Consider the following 24,150-nt stretch of genomic DNA (forward strand, 5'->3'; position numbering starts at 1 on the left):
TAATCTGAGAAGCTGGACTATATGAAGAAGAACGGGGCATCAGGATTGGAGGAAGACTCATTAACAACCTGTTTTATGCAGATGACACAACCTTGCTTGCTGAAAGTGAAGAGGACTTGAAGAACTTACTAATGAAGATCAAAGACCACAGCCTTCAGTATGGATTGCACCTCAACATAAAGAAAACAAAAATCCTCACAACTGGACCAATAAGCAACATCATGATAAATGGAGAAAAGATTGAAGTTGTCAAGGATTTCATTTTACTTGGATCCACAATCAAAGCCATGGAAGCAGCAGTCAAGAAATCAAAAGATGCATTGCATTGGGTAAATCTGCTGCAAAGGACCTCTTTAAAGTGTTGAAGAGCAAAGATGTCACCTTGAGGACTAAGGTGCACCTGACCCAAGCCATGGTATTTTCAATCGCATCATATGCATGTGAAAGCAGAACAGTGAATAAGGAAGACGGAAGAAGAAGAATTGATCAGCCTTTGAATTGTGGTGTTGGTGAAGAGTATTGAATATACCATGGACTTTTAGAAGAACGAATAAATCTGTCTTAGAAGAATTACTACAACCAGAATGCTCCTTAGAGGCAAGGATGGCGAGACTGCATCTTATGTACTTTGGACATGTTGTCAGGAGGCATCAGTCTCTGGAGAAGGACATCATGCTTGGCAAAGTACAGGGTCAGTGGAAAAGAGGAAGACCCCCAATGCAGTGGCTGCAACAATGTGCTCAAGCATAACAACGATTGTAAGGTTGGCGCAGGACCGGGCAGTGTTTCATTTTGTTTGTTGTGCATGGGGTTGCTATGAGTCAGAACCGACTCGACGGCACCTAACCAACCAACCAAGCAACCTCCCTTTTTCTTGGTTGGTCTTGCTAGAAGTTTATAAGTTCTATTAATATTTTTATAGTGTCACCTCTGGCTTTGTTAACTTCCTCATTTGTCTGTTTTCTATTTCATTGACTTCTGCCCTTTACTGTTACTTCCTCCTACTTACTGTGGGTTTAAGATGCTATTCTTTTTCTAGCTCCTTAAGGTGGAAGCTTAGATCCTTGGTTTTTAAACTTTTTTTAATTTTTAATATAGGCATTTAAAGGTATAAATTTCTTTTAAAGCATTGCTTTTGGTGCATTCCATAAGTTTTGATATGTTGTGTTTTAATTATTATTGAAATACAGATATTTTCTAATGTTCCTGTGACAATTTCTTTGACCCATGAGCTATTTAGAAATGCTGTTTAGCTTTCAAATATTTGGGGCTTTTTTAGATACATTACTGGTATCTAATTGATTTTTTAATTTATTTTATTTTATTCAGAGAACGTACTCTAAGATTTCTGTATTTTGAAGTTTATTAGTTTATAATCCCCATATTATCTATTTTGGTGAATGTTCCATGTGAACTTGAAAAAGATATGAATTATGCAGTGATTGTGTATAAAGGTCTTTAATGTCAGGTCAATTTGGTTGATGGTGTTGTTCAAATTTATTGATTTATTGATTACTGAGAGATAGATATTGGTGGACCCTGTTTTGAAAGTATGTATGGTGGAAAGGACTGTTGAGGTTTCTGGATTGCCAGTGAAGAACTTTTATGGGAACTGCACTTGTGGGCTTGGGACTACAATGGTGTATGCAGAGCTCTGAGCTTTATTTATGACTCTAAGCTGCAATTAGGGAGCCCTGGGTAGTGGAAACGGTTAAGCACTCAGCTACCAACCAAAAGGTTGGCAGTTTATACCCACCGAGGTGTGCCTCAGAAAAAAGGACTGGTGATCTGCTTCTGTTAGATCACAGCCTTGAGAGCCCTATGGGGGCAGCTTTATTCTGCACGATGGGGTTGCCAGGAGTTGGAATTGACTCAACAACAACTGGTTTGGTTTTGTCTTTTAAGTTGCAACTTACCAGCCGTAGTAGGACATTGTTGGCATGGGTCTGGTGGTAGGACTGTACCCTGGAATTCTTTGCCAGCTGCTGCACAGCTCTGAGTATCTTAGAGAGCACTAGAAGTAGCCGTTGAGCTAGTTGCTATAGAATACAGTGCTCAGCAGATCAAGGCTGTGGAAAATTCTGCTGGGACACAGGTTAGGCCAAGGGACTCTGAAGTAGGCTGGGCCTTAACCTCTCACAAAAATAGCCTGACCTCTTGTCCTAGGCAAGAAGGGCTCTGATGCCAGTGTTTCCCTGGGGCTGGGAAGAAGCAGATGGAGCAACCCAAGGCTGTGATCACAGGGCATGTGGTGAACACTGGGTCCTCATGGAGACTCTGGGTGATACAAAAGGTTAATGCTCTCAGCTGCTATCCAACAGGTTTGAGCCTACCCAGAGATGGCTGGAAGGAAAGGCCTGGTGATCTACTTCTGAAAATCAGCCGTTGAGAACCACACGAAGCACAGTTCTGCTCTGACACATGTGGGGTTGCAGTCAACTCAATGGCATTTTTTTTTTTTTCCTGAGGGTCTTGTGCTAGGAGAAGGAGGTGAGGAAAGCTGGTGGGGGCTGGACTATGAAATATAAGGGCCTGGAGAGAGAACAAATGTCAGACTTGAACTGATCTGACTTCCATGGAGGAAAGCCCTGATAGAGAAAGTGGATTTAATTAAGCAGTGGAACCCGGAAACATTTCTGAGGGTAACAGAACTCAGAGTAAGATGTGTCTATGGAATGCCTGCAGCCGGAGCTGGGCCAGAAGCGGTGCACACCTGTCAGACACACTGTCTTACACTTCAATTCCTATCTTTTCATGTAGATGTAAACAAGGTGCTCAATTTAAAAATGGCAAAAAAAAAAAAAGGAATTCATAATCATTTTGGTGAGCACTTACCAGTCGTTAACGCTGAAGATTTAATAGATCTTTGGATTTCATTGTGTTTTCTTCTTGTTTTAATCCTTGTTGGTATATCAGTCTTCCTTTTCTCCATTTCTCTCCTCATGTAAGACACACGTCTTCTGGGACCTTTCAGGACAGTTGATGTGTATGTGAGCAAAGGTAGACATCTGGGTAGGGCAGTTCTGGGCCTCCTGAATTCTCAGCACTGGGGCCTGTGCTCAGAGGTTTGGACTATGAGATGGGCAGGCGAGGAAAAATATGCTGTCCATTTACAGGGCTTTGGAAAGCTGTCTCCTGTTGCTCCTGGCTAGCTCTCGGCAAGCCACAGCTAACGAGAGGACAGAGACAAAATCTAGACAGGAAGCTGGACCTTAAAGGCATCCCTCCCCTCTTCCCGCCCTACACCTCCACTGCCCAGGAGTAAATGTGGGCTGTTGATGAGTTCTGACATCTGTTTAGTGGGGTGCTAGTTATAAGCACCTGTTGTCCTGACTTTCTCAGTGGATTTCTGCTGGTTTCAGTAACTACCTAGTTATTTTCTCAACATCTTTTGTTACAGCCACACTTAGCTAGTGATGACCTGTCTAAGCTGGGAAATGAGTCAGTTCTCTTGATGGCTTTAAGCATAATTAGGGGTTTTTGGCATTGGTGGTTCAGTGGTAGAATTCTCACCTTCTATGCGGAAGACCAGGGTTCAGTTCCCAGCCAATACACCTCACAAGCAGCCACCACCTGACAGTGGAGGCTTATGTGTTGCCATGAGGCTGAACAGGTTTCAGCAGAGCTTCCAGTCTAAGAGACTAGGAGGAAAGGTCTGGATATCTACTTCTGATAACCAGCCAATGAAAACCCTATGGATCACAATGGTCTGATCTGCAGTTGATCATAGGGGTGGCACAGGACTGGGCAACGTTTTGTTCTATAGTGCATTGAGTTGCCACTAGTTGGGGGCCATCTTGATGGCAGCTAACAATAACAACATTTGATTTACCCTTTCATTTGTCTCCCAGACTCACCCTTTTCTTTTCAGTCTTTGGCAAGTTCTGGCCAGTTCATGCCTGCATGTCCCAGCTGCCATCTGCACCTGACTCCTCCTTCCTTACAGGGACTCTGACATGAGGCCATTCCCACCTCAAAATGAGTACTCCTTCCATGGCGTCGCCTCAAAATGAGTACTCCTTCCGTGGCGTCGCCTCCACCTGGAGAATAAAATCAGAAAATGCATCATGTTCCATGCATATAGGTAAAAACCAAAGAACTAAACCCATTGCCATTGAGTTGATTCAGGTAGTGATTCATAAATAGTTTTTTGGTAAAAATAATATCCACAATGCAGTGCTATAAGTACTGTATCCACTTCCTATTGCTGCTGTAAGAAGTTTCTACAAACTTAGTGGCTTAAAACATCACAAATTTATTATCTTATAGTCCTGTAGGTTAGAAGCTCAACACAGGGCTCACTGGATTGTATCCCTTTCTGGAAGGTCTAGGAAAGAGTCCGTTTCCTTGCCCTTTCCAGGTTCTAGAGGCTGCCTATGTTCCTTGGCTCCTGGCCCCCTTCCTCCATCATCAAAGCCAGCAACAGCAGGTTAAGTCCCTCTCACATCATCATGTCTGCTTTTCTACTTCCCTCTTCTACTTTTCAGAGCCCTGGGTGATTACATTGGGCCACCCAGGTTATTCAAGATGCTTTCCCGATCTTAAGGTCTGCGGATTAGTGACCTTAATTCTCTCTGCCACCTTAATTCCCCTAGCCTATTTTTTTTTTTTTATTCACAGGTACCAGGAATGATGACCCAGGCATCTTTGGGGGACTAGTATTCTGCCAACAAGTGCCTACCATATACAAGTCTTTCACTACCTTATTCCCCTTCTGCCTCTGAACAATTTACGCATGGGGGACCTGAGACTCCAGAAGTCTCACAGCAATGAGCTGATGGAGCCAGGGCTCAACTTCAGGTTTCTGACTCTGTATTTGGGATCTTTCTAACATATTGTGCCAGCCCTCCCTTTGCTGGAGTAAAGAAGTAATGCCTGGCTTTCAAGTTCCTTTCTTCCATACCTGCCTGACTTACTTATAAAGTCTTGGGGGATCCCCGTAAGCCCATTGAGTGTCACTCTCATTCCCAGCACTACGTCTTTGCTCCTGCGGTCCCTGCCCTCTTGCCTTTTCCCACAGTAATAACCTTGCTCTCCTCTCACATTTGCCTGATGCAGTGTCTATCTCTTCATTGAGATTTGTCTCAGGCACCAAGGTTACCATGCATTCTTGCTTACTCTGTCTCTCAGAATTCTTGTTGAACTCGTAGCTGGTACTGTTCAGTTGATTATTCTCTAATTATTGCCTGAATATTAGTTTTATCTACTGTCCTAGGCTGTCAGAGGTGCCAGTTACTGAGGACATGCGAAATGCTAGGCCCTCTTCTAGGAGTTGCACCTTAATTCCTCACAGCAGCTCTGAGTTAGGCCCTAATAGCCTTCCTTCTTTGTTAAAACTGAAGCTCAGGGAAACTAAGTCGGGAATTCGAATTTCACAGTTACTGAGCAGCAAAGCTAGAGGTGCTCAATAAGCTGTGCAGATTTAACCACACATCTGTGTTCTCAGCCTGGGCATCCTGAGACCAGGTCTTCTGACAGGTTTCTCTCATTCCCCCAGAATGGTGTGTACAGATACTAAGCACAAGTGTGATTTAGTCTTTTTATTCTCTTGCTTTTCAGGGCCTCAAAACAGAGCATTGGTAACGAAAGGACGTACAGCCTGGAAAATGATGTTACCTTGGCCAAGACACTGCAGCAATACCTTCCATTCCTGGGGGTACTGTCCCAGGCCATGGCTTCAGACGTGTACCCCAGGATGAAGAATGACAAACCACCAATTAAGGTCAAAACTTTCTTTTTATGGTTTAAGTTTGTCTCTTACTTAGCTCTGCACAGTTGTCTCCAGGGCACAGATACTTATGAATGTTTCATAAATCTTTGGCTCTTCCTGATTGGATCCCTTTATCCTGTGCTTATGGGCAGGACAATGATGAACTGGACAGTGTGGCAAGGAATGCTCATGGTACCCCTTTCAGTGCCACACAGACTTCCAGTCCAGCAGTGTGGCTGAGCCTAGATGTAGGAAGCCCACCTGTTGTGAAAGTTGAGCCAATTAATTTCCCAAGCCACCCTTTGGCCTAAGGTCCTTACAGTGTCTTTGAGATTGGAACTCTAGAAAGCTCATGGTTAAGAATATAAACATAACACCTCGGAGGCAAAACAGAGTATCATCCTTTAAGTAAAGGTCTATGCATTCACTGTCTGCAACCAGGACAGACAGGGCCTGGGGACATTCTAGCAATGGATGCTCAGAATTGAAGAGAAAGAGGAGGACAAGAAGACCCTGAAATTGTCTGGAACTGGTAGGCATAGGGTGACCAGCTATCCCAGTTTTCCTGAGATTATCCTGGATTTACCCCTCAAAGTCCTGTGTCTCGGAAACTTCAGTCCCAGGCAAACTCAGACAGCATAAAAATTCTGTGTCTGCCTGAGTAGGAGCAGAGAGTTTGGCTACCAAAAGATGAGATGGGTAGACAAGAAAGACAGGAAAGACACAGGTGTTGGAATATAAACTACTCAAGTTTTTATCCAGAATTAGGCCTACCTGTTGTAGTCCTCAGTTAGAAAATTGTTTTATTCTGGTACAACATCTGCCCAAGAGCCATTTCAGAATATGAAACTTATTCAAAAGAGTGTGTTCAAAAAACAGAATTAGGAATGTCCATGAACTTTTAAACAGAAAAGCATGTGTGATCATCAGGACAGCTTGTTGAGCAGAACTTCTGGATTCTGACCTGCCTGGGAAGGGAAGGAGATGGACGCTAAGAGAGTTATCTTCATGGTCTGAGGACCATTCCATTGTGAGAATGGAATTGTGGGCAAAATGTTGAAGTCCAGGATGATCCTGGGTACATTAGATGTTTGACAGATCTACTTAACACTTCTTTTTGGCAAAGAATTAGTTACAATCACTTAAATTTGCCTTTTTTTTTTTTTTTTTTCTGAAATGGAAGACAAGCAAGCTCTTGCAAGACTGATGGACAACTGGGGGATTCTTTTAGCTTCCTTTTAAACCCCACCAGGTTTCATCAGAAGATAGTTGTGGCCCTCAGGATAGCGCTTGAAAATACCTGGAAAGCAATTTGGGTTGATTTTTTTCTTCCTGTAGTCAAGAGGTTGAAATTATTTGTCAGTTCTGGGCTGGTATGTTGGGCAACAAGTACGTACCTAGGAAGGTCAAATCAGAATTTTTTGAGAGGATACACCACTGGCTGTGGTTGCTTTAGGAACTTGGTGGAGCTTTGAATTTGGCACGTGACAAAATAAAGGTGCACGTTTTCATAGGAGAATGCTGAGCCCCACAATCTGAGGTCAAGTTTGATGTGGGCTAGATTCTCGCCATTCCCTGAAGTACCCCTTGGGTTAAGGCCCTTCTTAGACATCCAGCCTCATATGTGATTAGGAGGCATTTAGTGACGATGTTTGATCATGAAGACTCATATTGCCCCATCACATAGGAATAAATCGTTATGACACTGAACCAGGACACTTGCTAAGGCCACACTGTATTCTGGAGCACCAGGAGGTCATGCTTAGGAGGCTGAATTGGATTATTCCAGGGGAAATTGGACATTTGCCCCCTTGGCACCACTGCCATGTTTAGATTTTGCCCCAAGGAAGGAGCAGCAGTGACATGATCCCCTTGCAATATCTGCTGAGTGGCCTGGACCATGGGAGTTTGTTTGCCTGTTTTGTGGAAGTCATCCCCAATGGTAGAGGGCAGGGCCTTCAGTACCCAGAGAAATACACCAGTACAGAGCTCTACTGCCCTCCAAAGCAGACAACAGGAAAATGCCCGAGCCCCCCTCCCATCAGCCTAGACCATTTGCCGCATTGAAAAATACATTTTAAAGGCTTTCATAGGAATTACAGGCAAGCATCTAACAAGCCTTAACCCTACTGAAGCAGGTTCACTTAACACTATTTTTGTTAATGTTAAGCTTAAATTTAAGGTTTTTCTGTTTTGCATTTTTTCACAGGGATTGACTTAGACTTTTTTTTTTTTGAGTCAGAGACCAGGCTAGATATTGTGAGTGTTAAAGATGAATCACACATGGATTTTTCCTTAGGGAGTCAGTGAGGTGTGCGTGTGGGAGGTGAGATGTGCCAAGCAGATTCTGGAGCTGGTTCTGAACCCTGCTGCTCTACCCAACAGCTCTATGACCACAGGGAAGTTGCTTAACCTCCCTGTCCCTCAGGTTCTTCAGCCATAAAGTTGGGATGATAATTCTAAAAACCCCAAAACCAAACCTGTTGCTGTTGAGTCAACTCTGACTCACAAAGACCCTAGAAGACAGAATAGAACTGCCCCATGGGGTTTCCAAGAAGCAGCTGGTGGATCTGAACTGCCGACCTCTGGTTAGCAGCCATAGCTCTTAACCATACTCATGACTGCTGTGAGGATTGAACAAGAAAACACATGTAAAACTCATAGTGAACTGTTCAATAAATACCAGTTATTATATTATTACTGTTAATAATATTAATAAAATAATATTTTACAGATGAAATAAAAATTGCACTAAGAGTCTGAAACCATTCAGTGGGCTCTTAGAGTTCTGTGGTTCCACAAAGGAAAATCAGAGGAAAGCAGCTGTACTTGCAGAACAAATGTAATCAGTGTAACCCAGGGCCTTACAGCACCAGGAAGCAGCAGGCTGCATCCCCACCACAATGCACTGCAATATGGATTTCATTTGTTTACTTCACAGTACAGTGGAAAACCAACATCTCTCCCAATTCTCTTGAATATTGGTAATTTAAGTACATACAAATATAAAATAATCTTTTTGTCTTCCTCCTTTGTTCCCTGTTGTGTCCTTATCAAAAGGGATATGAAGCTTCATGCTCAGTCTTCACGACTGCTGTGGGATTTCTGAGCTTCTGTAATGGAGACATCACATGTCCCTAGGTGCTGGGTGTGAGTAATCAATAAACAGTAACCCGTGTGCAGTCCAGAGGTGGCTTAGTAGTATAAGTGGGAAGCGAAAGAGAATTACTAAAAGCTCCAGAGACTCAGAAGAAGTTTCAATGAAAGGAAATCAGTTGAAATTTCTCTGAAGCATGTGAACATGTTTTTCCCCTAACTTGGTGGGCTATTATACAAACCTAGACTTTTGTCCAAAGTGCCATCTTCATATATTACAGAAGTAGAATATAGAAAGAACGCACACTCCGAAGAACAGCCAGCTTGCCCAGATAGGGGCAATTAATAAAGCATAAAGAGCAAAAAGCCATTAATTTTGTACAATGGAATCCTCAGTTGTTCAGTTCTAATCCCAACATCATCCTTCTTTTTCAGTTTCGGTTATTTTATTAATTTATCCCAACTACTACATTTTTTTTTTTTACTTAAGTAAACTACCACTTATCTGTCAGTGTGTCATACTTTGGTGGGTTGTATATTGCTGTGATGCTGGAAGCTATGCCTCCAGTATTCAAGTACCAGCAGGGTCACCCATGGTGGACAGGTTTCAGTGGAGATTTCAAACTAAGACAGAGTAGGAAGAAAGGCCTGGAGATCACTTCTGAAAATCAGCCAATGAAAACCCTGTGGGTCATGACAGAATATTGTCCAGTATAGTGCTGGAAGATGAGGCCCCTAGGTTGGAAAACACTCAAAATGCACAGTGCCTGCAGCAATGGACTTGAACATGCCAGTGATCATGAAGATGGTACAGGACTGGGCAGTGTTTCATTCTGTTGTACATGGGGCTGCCATGAGTTGGAACTGTCTTAAAGGGCAACTAACTACAACAACAACTAAAATGAAAGAGTCAAGTGTAGAACATAATTTGATCATTGGACAGGAATGGTATGGAATTTACCAGGTATCTGAAGGGTGTATTGACTCTTGCTGTTAGCAACCCACTATGAGGTAAAACAAGCAAGTATGACATTCAGGCATTAAAAATAAACTGCAGCAAGTTGTGGAAATTTATTAAAAGTCAAAATCTTTGGTGGAATATTGAGCAATTCATGCTATGAGCCATTAGGAGGATTTTTGGATCATGCCAAGTGCTCATAGTAGCTCCTGTGGGAAAAAGCAAATTCCTGTAGAAGACAGAAGTGCTGCTTCTTTAAATTGCTCTCAGGATGTTCAGTATGCCCTAAGAACCCCTTGAAATGCGTAAAAAATTCTACGAGAGCTGTATCAGCTGGGTAGTCACTATCCGAAAGCGGGGGAGCAATGAATCTGTTGCCTCATTACACTAATCTGTGGTCTTTACTGCAGAGGGTCTTTCCAGTCCTGATTTACACGTAGTATGACTCTGGTACCAGGAAACCTGAAAACTGGGTTGTTCTCAAAGCAACCTTCCCCATACTGGAAAGATATTGCGACTTAATGTCTTTGTGCTAGATGATTCTTTCCCTCGGAAGCTTTTTGTTGGCATGTTGAGAGGGTTAGTTACATCTTGTGGTGCATCACATTGGCTCTGATGCTCCCTCTAAGGTTGCCGATGGCACTGGGGAAGGAGTGGCGTCCTGTCATTGCCTTCGTCTCTACCTGCTCTCCATTTCAAGACATGGAAATGGGAAAAAGAAGGCTGGCACTGGTCTTACCAAATATTCCATTAAGCAATCATTTTCCGCCTTCTATTAAGTTTGGCTTCTGGAATCTTTAAAACTTTCACCCAGCAGGATGGCCATACATCATGGCTTGCCTAGGACAGTGCTGATTTATGCCTGGTCACCCAGCATAATTATTAATAAGACAACTTTTCCCTCTCAAAAATGTTCCAGTTTGAATAATAAATTATATGGACATCAGACATTTGAGCACTCTTGTCACAAGGACTATTCAGAAAATGAGCACTTGGTGGCATTTTTGTCTTAGGTATTAGCATTTTTCTTCTATGTTAAGATAGATGCTTCTCTACATTAAAAAATGCATGAAAACCCAGAACTTATTATTTTCTCTGTACAGGGTTTAAATGAGAAGCTCTTAGTCATCTCTCTAATGAGCAAAGATTGAACAAAGTACAAGAAATACGTAATCAGATGTTACCAAAGCTATCGTGCAGACTTTTGTTGCCACGTAAATATAGCCAGCTGGGGGTCTGGGCAGTGCTTTCTGATCCCCTCCTCTTAGTTGATGAAATATTTCTGTTAGAAATTTAGGCTTTATACACTGATGATCTTTCAAGGTGCAGTCAATTCCCAATGAATTATATTATAAATCATCTTTTTCTATGTATCTGTCATAAGAAATCTAATTCTTATATAGAAAGTCAGAGAAATATTCTGAATTTATTATCTTTAGAGGTTTTAATACAGATTACTTCATAACAGAAGCTATAGGGAATAAAATCACACTACCTTTTACACCAAACAACTACTTCAAAGCTCTGACACACTGAGCTCTTGCTGATTACTGAGTAAAAGCAATACCAGGTCTGCATTGTTAGTGCTGGTAGCTGACTTTTTTTTTTTTTTTTAATAAACTATAGTAGCATTGGTCCAAAGTCCTTTTAATCGTTATATAGAATACTATAAATTCTCCATTTAATCCATGTTACTGAGGAAATTTTTATCTAAATTCATCACTTGGCATTACCGTTAATTAATTGATTTATTTTTGAAATACTGTTTTAAACATTTTTTATGGGCTAGAGACTGTGTTAGGTGCTGGGATTAGGCAGATAAAAGTTAGTCCCTGCCCTCTAGGGTTTTATAGTCTTGTTGGGTAAGAAAGACAAATAGCCAAATATAGAGAAAGTGCTGTAATAGAGGGAAAGCTTAAAGTAAATGGGACACTCCAGAATGTGGCTTCTAAAAGGATGAACCCCCACATGTCTGTCAGTTTGTCATACTGTGGGGGCTTGCATGTTGCTGTGATGTTGGAAGCTATGCTGCCAGTATTCAGATACCAGCAGGGTCGCTCATGACGGACCGGTTTCAGGCGAGCTTCCAGACTTAGACAGACTAGGAAGAAGGACCTACCAGTCTACTTCTGAAAAGAATTAGACAGTGAAAACCTTATGAATAGCAGCAGAACATTGTGTGATACAGTGCTGGAAGACGATCCCCTCAGGTTGGAAGGCACTCAAAAGATGACCGGGGAAGAGCTGCCTCCTCAAAGTAGAGTCAACCTTAATGACCTAGATGGAGTCAAGCTTTCAGGACCTTCATTTGCTGATGTGGCACGACTCAAACTGAGAAGAAACAGCTGCAAACATCCACTAATAATCGGAACCTGGAATGTATGAAGTATGAATCTAGGAAAATTGGAAATCATCAAAAATGAAATGGAACACATAAACATCAATATCCTAGGCATTAGTGAGCCGAAATGGGCTGGTAGTATTGGCCATTTTGAATCTTAGTCTATTATGCCGGGAATGACAACTTGAATAGGAATGGTGTTGCATTCATCGTCAAAAAGAATATTTCAAGATCTATCCTGAAGTACAACGTTGTCAGTGACAGGATAAAATCCATACACCTACAAGGAAGACCAGATAATACAACTACTATTCAAATTTATGCACCAACCACTAAGGCCAAAGATGAAGAAATAGAAGATTTTTATCAGCTTCTACAGTCTGAAATTGATAGAACATGCAATCAAGATGCACTGATAATTACTGTGGATTGGAATGCAAAAGTTGGAAACAAAGAAGGATCAGTAGTTGGAAAATATGGCCTTTGTGTTAGAAACAATGCCAGAGATCAAGTGATAGAATTTTGCAAGACCAACAACTTCTTCATTGCAAATGCCTTTTTTCACAAACGTAAACGGCGACTATACACATGGACCTCACCGTATGGAGCACACAGGAATCAAATCGACTGCATCTGTGGAAAGAGATGATGCAAAAACTCAATATCATCAGCCAGAACAAGGCCATGGGCTGACTGTGGAACAGACCGTTAATTGCTCATATGCAAGTTCAAGTTGTCACTGAAAAAAATCAGAGCAAATCCACAAGAGTGAAAATATGACCTTGAGCATATCCCACCTGAATTTAGAGACCATCTCAAGAACAGATTTGACACTTTGAACACTAATGACGGAAGACCAGATGAGTTGTGGAATGACATCATACATGAAAAAAGAAGGTAATTGAAAAGAAAGGAAAGAGGAGGTGAAGCCAAGATGGTGGGATAGACAGATGCTTCCATGGAGCCCTCTTTACAACAAAGACCCGAAGAAACAAGTGAAACGAGTATATTTGTGACAAGCTGGGAGCCCTGAGCATCAAAGGCAAGCTTGGACAATGAACTGAAGGGCAGGAGGAGGAAGAGGCCGTTCAAAAGTGGAGAGGAGTTACTGGACCTGAATCGCGGGGAGCCCTCAGGCACCATGCCCTGAGCGGCAGCAGCGGTGGCATTCAGCCGCAGTTTCCTCAGGAAGAAGCAGCCAGCCACACAGCCTACTCATACCTCCGGAACCTGAGGAGAACGGTGCTCTCGGCAAAAGCTAAGTACTTGCGTATATTTTACCGTGCCCCTCCTCCACCCTCAAGCCGGCTTCAGTGGCTGAATCCCTGGTGATAGGCCCTGGTGAGCACCTAGAGCCGTCCTCCCGGCCTTTGGGAAGGAAAAAATTTGCAACTGGGGGGAAAATATAATTTGCTAGCTCCATTAACAGGGGGAGCTCAGGACAGAAGCAGCTCCTGTCCAGGCATAAACCATCCATGGACCTTGAGCACCTTTCCCTTCTGCATGGACCTGTGTGGACCTGTTTTTGGGGAGAATAGGCCCTTGTTTGCAAACTCCAACCATTTCAGCTGTGCGGTGCAGAGGTGGGTGTTTGATGTTTGACATTGCTTTGCCTATTAAACAAGGTCCTGACATACCCACATCAGGGACCTAAGGACTGGTAGCTCCACTCAGGTCACACAGCCACCCATGGCAGGGGTCCAAAGATAACTGGTACCTCCCAGTCCTTACATTCAAAAACTTTGGGTGCCCATGGTCCCTCTGTAGAACCCACCCACCAGCACGCTCTAGGGAACAGAGATGCATTTTCCTCAGAGACACTTGGGAGTTGGTTCTCAGCCCCCTGCCTTGTTCAGAGTGTGACCCCCTGCTACAATCAGATACCAGTATATACACCAATCACCCCTGTCCCTCTAAGACTGTAGGACAGAGCCTATACCACACACTTGATATCAGCTACCTGGACACCTAAGCTGAATTCATACAAGAAAACTGAATGGACTCCTAGACTGATACACCTGATAGCAGCTCTAGCCAACTGGGGACAGGACACCAGAGCTCCAAAGGTGAAAATAATCAAGCTAGCTCACTCAAGCAACCCATGGGGGTATACCAAAGCAAAACAAAGCAAGCAGCTACAACACAGTAAGCAAGCATAAACTAATACAATAACTTATAGATGGCTCAGAGACAACAGTCAATATCAAGTCGCATAACGAAACAGACTATGATCACCTCAACAGGCTCTCAAAACAAAGAATCCAGGAATATTCTAGATGCAAGTGCGTTCCTGGAATTACTAGATACAGAATACAAAAGTTTAATATACAGAACCCTTCAAGACATCAGGAAGGAAATGAGGCAATATGCAGAACAAGCCAAGGAACACACAGATAAACCAACTGAAGAAATTAGAAAGATTATTCAGGAACATAATGAAAAGCTTCATAAGCTGGAAAAATCCATAGGCAGATGGCAATCAGAAATTCAGAAGATTAACAATAAAATTACAGAATTAGACAGCTCAATAGAAAATCAGAGGAGCAGAATTGAGCAAGCAGAAGCTAGAATTTCTGAACTCGAAGATAAATCACTTGGCACTAATATATTTGAAGAAAAATCAGATAAAATAATTAAAAAAAATGAAGAAACCTTAAGAATTATATGGGACTTTATCAAGAGAAATAACCTACGAGTGATTGAAGTACCAGAACAGGGAGGGATAACAGAAAATACAGAGAAAATTATTGAAGATTTGTTGGCAGAAAACTTTGCTGATATTGTGAGAGATGAGAAGGTATCTATCCAAGATGCTCATCAAACTCCACATAAGGTAGATCTTAAAAGAAAGTCACCAAGACATATTACAATGAAACTTGCCAAAGCCAAAGAGACAATTATATAAGAGCAGCGAGGGATAAACGAAAAGTCACCTACAAAGGAGAGCCAATAAGAATAAGCTCGGACTACTCGGCAGAAACCATGCAGGCAAGAAGGCAATGGGATGACATATTTAAAAAATTGAAGGAAAAAAATTGCCTGCCAAGAATCATATATCCCTCAAAACTATCTCTGAAATATGAAGGTGAAATTAAGACATTTCCAGATAAATACAAGTTGAGGGAATTCGTAAAAACCAAACCAAAACTACAAGAAATACTAAACGGAGTTCTTTGGTTAGAAAATCAATAATATCAGGTATCAACCCAAGAGTAGAACACTGGGCAGAGCAACCACAAGTCAACCCAGACAGGGAAATAAAAAAAACAAAGCAAGATTAAAAAAAAAAAAAAAGCCCAACACAGGGCAACAGCGATGTTATTATATAAAAGATGTTATTATAAAAGAAGGCAACATTAAAATAATAAAGAGAGACTAAGAAATGTAACCATACACCTTCCATATGGAGAGGAAAATACTGCAATACAAAGAAATAAAAGTTAGTTTCAAATTTAGAAAAATAAGGGTAAATAATAAGGTAACCACAAAGGAGACAAACTATCCTACTCATCAAAATAAAATACAAGGGAAAAATACAGACTCAGCAGAAACAAAATCAACAACAACAAATATGAGGAAAGGACAATACATAAAGAAAATCTACTCAGCACATAAAATCAAGTGGAAAAAGAAACTGTCAACAACACACAGAAAAAGGCATCAAAATGATAGCACTAAATTCATACCTATCCATAATTACCCTGAATGTCAATGAACTAAATGCACCAATAAAGAGAGAGTGGCAGAATGGATTAAAAAACAAGATCCGTCTATATGCTGCCTACAAGAGACACACCTTAGACTTAGAGACACAAACACACTCAAACTCAAAGAATGGAAAAAAATATATCAAGCAAACAACAATCAAAAAGGAGCAGGAGTGGCAATATTAATTTCTGACAAAATAGACTTTAAAGTTAAATCCATCAGAAAGGATAAGGAAGGACACTATATAATGATTAAAGGGACAATACACCAAGAAGATATTAAAAAAAATATATATTAAATATTTATGTACCCAATGACAGGGCTGCAAGATACATAAAACAAACTCTAACAGCATTGAAAAGTGAGATAGACAGCTCCACAATAATGGTAGGAGACTTCAACACACCACTTTCGGTGAAGGACAAGACATCTAGAAGAAATGGAAGATCTAAATGTCACAATCAATCAACTTGACCTTGTAGACATATACAGAACACTCCACCCAACAGCAACCAAGTATACTTTCTTTTCTAGTGCACATGAAACATTCTGTAGAATAGACCACATATTAGGTCATAAAGCAAGCCTTAGCAGAATCCAAAACATTGAAATATTACAAACCATCTTCTCTGACCATAAGGCCATAAAAGTGGAAATCAATAACAGGAAAAGCAGGAAAAAAAAAATCAAACACTTGGAAACTGAACAATACCCTGCTCAAAAAAGACAGGATTATAGAAGACATTAAGGATGGAATAAAGAAATTCGGAGAATCCAATGAGAATGAAAACACTTCCTATCAGAACCTTTGGGACACAGCAAAAGCGGTGCTCTGAGGCCAATTTATATCAATAAATGCACACATCCAAAAAGAAGAAAGGGCCAAAATCAAAGAATTATCCCTACAGCTTGAACAAATAGAAACAGAGCAACAAAAGAAACCCACAGGCACCAGAGGTAAACAAATCAAAAAAATTAGAGCTGAACTAAATGAAATAGAAAACAGAAAAACAATTGTAAGAATTAACAAGACCAAAAGCTGGTTTTTTGAAAAAATCAACAAAATTGATAAACCACTGGCCAAACTGACAAAAGAAAGACAGGAGAGGAAGCAAATAACCTGAATAAGAAATTAGAGGGGTGATATTACAACAGACCCAACTGAAATTAAAAGAATCTTATCAGTTTACTATGAAAAAGTATACTCAAACAAATTTGAAAACCTAGAAGAAATGGATGAATTCCTAGAAACATACTACCTACCTAAACCAACAACAAACAGAGGTAGAACAACTAAATAGACCCATAACGAAAGAAGAGATTGAAAAGGTAATCAAAAAACTCCCAACAAAAAAAAAGCCCTGGTCCGGGTGGCTTCACTGCAGAGTTCTACCAAACTTTCAGAGAACAGTTAACACCACTACTATTTAAGGTATTTCAGGACCATAGAAAAGGACAGAATACTACCAAACTCATTCTATGAAGCCACCATATCCCTGATACCAAAACCAGGTAAAGACACCATAAGAAAAAAAAAATTATAGACTTATATCCCTCATGAATGTAGATGCAAAAATCCTCAACAAAATTCTTGCCAATAGAATTCAACAACATATCAAAAAAAAATAATTCACCATGACCAAGTGGTATTCATCCCAGGTATGCAGGGATGGTTCAACTTTAGAAAAACAATTAGTGTGATCCACCACATAAATAAAACAAAAGACAAGAATCACATGATTTTATCAATTGGTGCAGAAAAGGCATTTGACAAAGTTCAACACTCATTCAGGTAAAAACTCTCAGCAAAATAGGAATAGAAGGAAAATTCCTCAACATAACAAAGGGCATTTATACAAAGCCAACAGCCAACATCACCCTAAATGGAGAGACCCTGAAAACATTCCCCTTGAGATCGGGAACCAGACAAGGATGCCCTTTATCACCGCTCTTATTCAACATTGTGCTGGAAGTCCTAGCCAGAGCAATTAGGCTAGATAAAGAAATAAAGGGCATCCAGATTGGCAAGGAAGAAGTCAAAGTATCTCTGTTTGCAGATGACATGATCTTATACACAGAAAACCCTGAGGAATCCTCCAGAAAACTACTAAAACTAATAGAACAGTTCAGCAGAGTATCGGAATATAAGATAAACATACAAAAATCAGTTGGATTCCTCTACACCAACAAAAAGAGCATCGAAGAGGAAATCACCAAATCAATGCCATTTACAGTAGCCCCCAAGAAGATAAAATACTTGGGAATAAATCCTACCAGAGATGTAAAAGACCTACACAAAGAAAACTACCGCACACTTCTGCAAGAAACCAAAAGAGACTTACATAAGTGGAAGAACGTACCTTGCTCATGAATAGGAAGACTTAACATTATAAAAATGTCTGTTCTACCAAAAGCGATCTATATATTTAATGCAATTCCGATCCAAATCCCAATGACATTCTTTAATGAGATGGAGAAACAAATCACCAATTTCATATGGAAGGGAAAGAGGCCCCGGATAAATGAGGCATTACTGAAAAAGAACAAAGTGGGAGGCCTTACTTTACCTGATCTTAGAACCTATTATACCGCCGCAGTAGTCAAAACAGCCTGGTACTGGTACAACAACAGATACATGGACCAATGGAACAGAATTGAGAATCCAGACATAAATCCATCTACATATGAGCAGTTGATATTTGACAAAGGCCCCAAAACAGTTAAATGGGGAAAAGACAGTCTTTTTAACAAATGGTGTTGGCATAACTGGATATCCATCTGCAAAAAAATGAAAGAAGACCAATACCTCACTCCATGCACAAAAACTAACTCAAAATGGATCAAAGACCTAAATATAAAATCTAAAACAATAAAGATCATGGAAGAATAAATAGGGACAACGTTAGGAGCCCTAATACATGGCATAAACAGTATATAAAACATTAATAAGAATGCGGAAGAAAACCTAGATAACTGGGAGCTCCTAAAAATCAAACACCTGTGCTCATCCAAAGACTTCATCAAAAGAGTAAAAAGACTACTTACAGACTGGGAAAAAGTTTTTAGCTATGACATTTCTGATCAGCGCCTGATCTCTAAAATCTACATGATACTGCAAAAACTCAACTGCAAAAAGACAAATAACCCAATTAAAACTTGGGCAAAATATTTGTATCAGGTGGACACTTAAGACTGTGTTGGCATCTCCTGTCTGGAGGGGGATTGGGAGGATAGAGAGAGTTGGAAGCTGGCAAAATTGTCACGAAAGGAGAGACTGGAAGGGCTGACTCATTAGGGGGAGAGCAAGTGGGAGTACGGAGTAAGGTGTATATAAACTTATATGTGACAGTTTGACTTGATTTGTAAATGTTCACTTGAAGCTCAATAAAAGTTAATAAAAAAATAAACTTGTCACTGGGGGAAAAATGGGCAAAAGTTATGAATAAACACTTCACTGAAGAAGACATTCAGGTAGCTAACAGATATATGAGGAAATGTTCACGATCATTAGCCATTAGAGAAATGCAGATCAAAACTACAATGAGATTTCATCTCACTCCAATAAGGCTGACATTAATCCAAAAAACACAAAATAATAAATGTTGGAGAGGTTGTGGAGAGACTGGAACACTTACACACTGCTGGTGGGAATGTCAAATGGTACAACCACTTTGGAAATTGATTTGGTGCTTCCTTAAAATGCTAGAAATAGAACATCCATATGATCCAGCAATCCCATTTCTTGGAATATATCCTAGAGAAATAAGAGCCTTTACACGAACAGATATATGCACACCCATGTTTATTGCAGCACTGTTTACAATGGCAAAAACATGGAAGCAACCAAGGTGCCCATCAACGGATGAATGGATAAATAAATAATGGTATATTCACACAATGGAATACTATGCATCAATAAAGAACAGTGAGGAATCTGAAACATTTCATAACATGGAGGAACCTAGAAGGCATTATGCTGAGTGAAATTAGTCAGTTGCAAAAGGACAAATATTGTATAAGACCACTCTTATAAGAACTTGAGAAATAGTTTAAACTGAGAAGAACACATTCTTTTGTGGTTATGAGAGGGGAGAGAGAGGGAGGTGGGAGAGGGCTATTCACTGATTAGATAGTAGATAAGGACTACTTTAGGTGAAGGGAAAGATAGCACACAATACGGGGAGGCCAGCACAATTGGACTAAACCAAAAGCAAAGAAGTTTCCTGAATAAACTGAATGCTTCGAAGGCCAGTGTAGCAGGGGCAGGGTCTGGGGACCACGGTTTCAGGGGACATCTAAGCCAATTGGCATAATAAAATTCATTAAGAATACATTCTGCATCCCACTTTGAAGAGTGGTGTCTGGGGTCTTAAACGCTAGCAAACAGCCATCTAAGATGCATCAATTGGTCTCAACCCACCTGGATCAAAAGAGAATGAAGAACACCAAGGACACAAGGCGATTACGAGCCCAAGAGACAGAAAGGGCCACATGAACCAGAGACTACATCATCCTGAGACCAGAAGAACTAGATGGTGCCCAGCTACAACCGATGACAACCCTTACAGGGAACACAACAGAGAACTCCTGAGGGAGCAGGGGGATGCAGACCCCAAATTCTCATAAGGCCAGACTTAATGGCCTGACTGAGACTAGAGGGACCCTGGTGGTCACGGCCCCCACACCTTCTGTTGGCCTAGGACAGGAACCATTCCTGAAGCCAACTCTTCAGACATGGATTGGACTGGACAATAGGTTGGAGAGGGATGCTGGTAAGGAATGAGCTTCTTGGATCAGGTGGACACTTGAGACTACGTTGGCATCTCCTGCCTGGAGGGGATATGAGAGGGTGGAGGGGGTTAGAAGCTGGCAAAATGGACACGAAGAGAGAGAGTGGAGGGAGAGAGTGGGACGTTTCATTAGGGGGAGAGTAATTGGGATTGTGTAGCAAGGTGTATATGGGTTTTTGTGTGAGAGACTGACTTGATTTGTAAACTTTCACTTAAAGCACAATAAAAATTATAAAAAAAAAAAAAAGAGAGAGAGAAAGGAAAGAAAGAAAAGACCAAGGTGGATGTCAGAGGAGACTGTGAAACTTGCTTGCAAACATCAAGCAGCTAAAGCAAAAGGAAGAAATGATGAAATAAACAAACTGAAGAGAAGATTTCAAATGGTGTCTCGAGAGGACGAAGTATTACATTAACACGTGCAAAGAGCTGGAGATAGAACACCAAAAGGGAGAAACACGCTCTGCATTTCTCAAGCTGAAAGAACTGAAGAAAAAATTCAAGCCTCCAGTTGCAATAGTGAAGGATTCTGTGGAGAAAATATTAAACAACGCAGGAAGCATCAGAAGAAGATGGAAGGAATACACAGAGTCACTATACTACCAAAAAGAGTTAGTCCATGTTCAACCATTTCAAGAGGTAGCATATGATCAGGAACCAAGGATATTGAAAGAAGAAGTCCAAGCTGCACTGACCCAACAAAAAAGGCACTGGCAAAAAACAAGGCTCCAGGAATTGACGGAATATCAGTTGAGATGTTTCAACAAACAGATGCAGTGCTGGAAGTGCTCACTTGCCTATACCAAGAAATTTGAAAGACAGCTACTTGGCCAACCAACTGGAAGAGATCCATATTTATGCCTATTCCCAAGAAAGGTGATCCAACAAAATGCAGATATTATCGAATAATATCGTTAACATCACACACAAGCAAAATCATGATGAAAATCATTCAAAAGTGGCTGAAGCAGTATATCTACAGGGAACTGCCAGAAATTCAGGCTGGATTCAGAAGAGGATGTGGAACCAGGGATATCATTGCTGATGTCAGAGGGATCCTGGCTGAAAGCAGAGAATACCAGAAGGATGTTTACCTGTGTTTTATTGACTATGCTAAGGCATTCAAATGTGTAGATCATAACAAATTATGGATAATATTGCAAAGAATGGGAATTCCAGAACGCTTAATTGTGCTCATGAGGAACCTGTACATAGATCAAGAGGCAGTTGGTCAGACAGAACAAGGGGATACTGAGTGGTTTAAAGTCAGGAAAGGTGTGTGTCAGGGTTGTATCCTTTCGCCATACCTATTCAATCTGTATGCTGAGCAAATAATCTGAGAAGCTGGACTATATGAAGAAGAACAGGACGTGAGGGTTGGAGGAAGACTCACTAACAACTGGCATTATGCAGATGACACAACCTTGCTTGCTGAAAGTGAAGAGGACTTGAAGCACTTACTGATGATGATCGAAGACTACACCCTTCAGTATGGATTACACCTCAATATAAAGAAAAAAAAAATCCTTACAAAACTGGACTAATAAGCCATATCATGATAAACGGAGAGAAGATTGAAGTTGTCAAGGATTTCATTTGACACAATCAACAGCCATGGAAGCAGCAGTCAAGAAATCAAAAGACACATTGCATTGGGCAAATCTGCTACAAAGGACCTCTTCAAAGTGTTGAAGAGCAAAGATGTCACCCTGAAGACTAAGGTGCACCTGACCTAAGCGATGGTATTTTCTATCGCTTCATATCCATGTGAAAATTGGACAGTGAATAAGGAAGACTGGAGAAGAATTGACGCTATTGTATTGTGGCGAAGAATATCGAATATACCACAGACTGCCAAAAGAACAAACAAATCTGTCTTGGAACAAGTACAACTAGGGTGCTCCTTAGAAGCAAGGATGTCTCGCATACTTTGGACATGTCAGGAGGGATCAGTCCCTTGGTAAAGTGCAAGGTCCGCAGAAAAGGGGAAGACCCTCAACAAGATGGATTGACACAGTGGCTGCAACAATGGGCTCAAGCATAACAGTGATTGTAAGGATGGTGCTGGACCCGGCAGTGTTTAGTTCTGTGGTCACTATGAGTGGGAACCGACAACAACAGCAAGAGGATGAAAGTTTTGAAGAATAACAAGGAGTCACCTGTTGAAGATGTTAAGATTCAATTAGAATGCAGAATGTCAAGACCATTCCCAATCCCATTCTAAAAACATGAACAAGCCAGATGAGTTACAAAATCATAGCTTTTACAAAGCACATCAAAGACTGAGGAGACAAAGAAACATAAATAAACTGAGTTCCAGAAAGTAATGAGCCCATTTTAGGGGAGAAGAGAACAAATCTACTTTCTTTTTTTTTTTAAACGGTGCTTTAGGTGAAAGTTTACAGCTTAAGTTAGTTTTCCATATAAAAATTTATGCACGTATTGTTATGTGACTCTAGTTGTTATCCCTATAAAGTGACTGTACGTTCCTCCTTTCCACCCTGGATTTCCCGTGTCCATTCAACCAGCTCCCATCCCTTTCTGCCTTCTCATCGCACCTCCAGACAGAAGCCGCTCGTTTAGTCTCATGTATCTACTTGAACTAAGAAGCACTCTCTTCACGAGTATCATTTTAGGTCTTATAGTCCAGTCTATTCTTTGTCTGAAGAGTTGGCTTCAAGAATGCTTTTAGTTCTGGGTTAACAGGAAGTCCAGGGGCCATGTCTTCTGGGGTTCCTCTAGTCTCAGACCATTAAGTCTGGCCTTTTTACTAGAATTTGAGTTCTGCACCCAACTTTTTTCCTGCTTCATCAAGGACTCTGTATTATGTTCCCTGTCAGGACTGTCATTGAAGGTAGCTGGGCACCATCTAGTTCTTCTGGTCTCAGGCTGATAGAGTCTGGTTATGTGGCCCCTTTTGTCTCTTGGGCTAATATTTTCCTTGTGTCTTTGGTGTTCTTCATTCTCCTTTGCTCCAGGTGGGTTGGGATCAATTGATGCATTTTAGATGGATGATTGCTAGCTTTTAAGACCCCAGCCACCACTCACCAAAGTGTGATGCAGAACATTGTCTTCATAAACTTTGTTATGCCAGTTGACCTAGATGTCCCCTGAAATCATGGTCCCCAGACTCCTTCCTCTACTATGCTGTCCCTCAAACTGTTTGGTTGTGTCCAGGAAACTTCTTAGCTTTCAGTTTAGCCCGGTGGTGCTGACTTCTGCTGTATTGTGTGTTGTCCTTCCCTTCACCTGAGATAATCCTTGTCTACTATCTAGTTAGCGAATACCCCCTTCCCTCCCTCCCTACCCTCGTAACCATCAGATAATGTTTTCTTCTGGTTTAAACCTTTTCTTGAGTTCTCATAAAAGTGGTCTCATACAGTATTTGTCCTTTTGGAACTGACTAATTTCATGCAGCATAATGCCTTCCAGATTCATCCATGTTATGTTTCCATAATTCATTATTTTTCTTTATCGTTGTGTAGTAGATATCATAATTTGTTTACCCATTCATCTGTTGATGGGCACCTTGGTTATTTCTATCTTTTTG

General features: G+C 41.0%; 1 protein-coding gene across 4 annotated transcripts in view; it reads left to right on the forward strand.

The window, feature by feature from the left end:
• PTPRN2 (protein tyrosine phosphatase receptor type N2) overlaps window positions 1-24,150 on the forward strand; it is a 1,957,978-nt gene that overhangs the window by 761,202 nt on the left and 1,172,626 nt on the right. For all 4 annotated transcript variants that reach the window (XM_049861881.1, XM_049861880.1, XM_049861883.1 and 1 more), the window contains one exon: window positions 5,560-5,722. In XM_049861881.1, coding sequence (XP_049717838.1) covers window positions 5,560-5,722 — 163 coding nt within the window. The remainder of the gene's footprint in view (window positions 1-5,559; window positions 5,723-24,150) is intronic.

The sequence above is a fragment of the Elephas maximus genome, chromosome 20, assembly GCF_024166365.1.
Source record: "Elephas maximus indicus isolate mEleMax1 chromosome 20, mEleMax1 primary haplotype, whole genome shotgun sequence".
Taxonomy (NCBI): Eukaryota; Metazoa; Chordata; class Mammalia; order Proboscidea; family Elephantidae; genus Elephas; species Elephas maximus.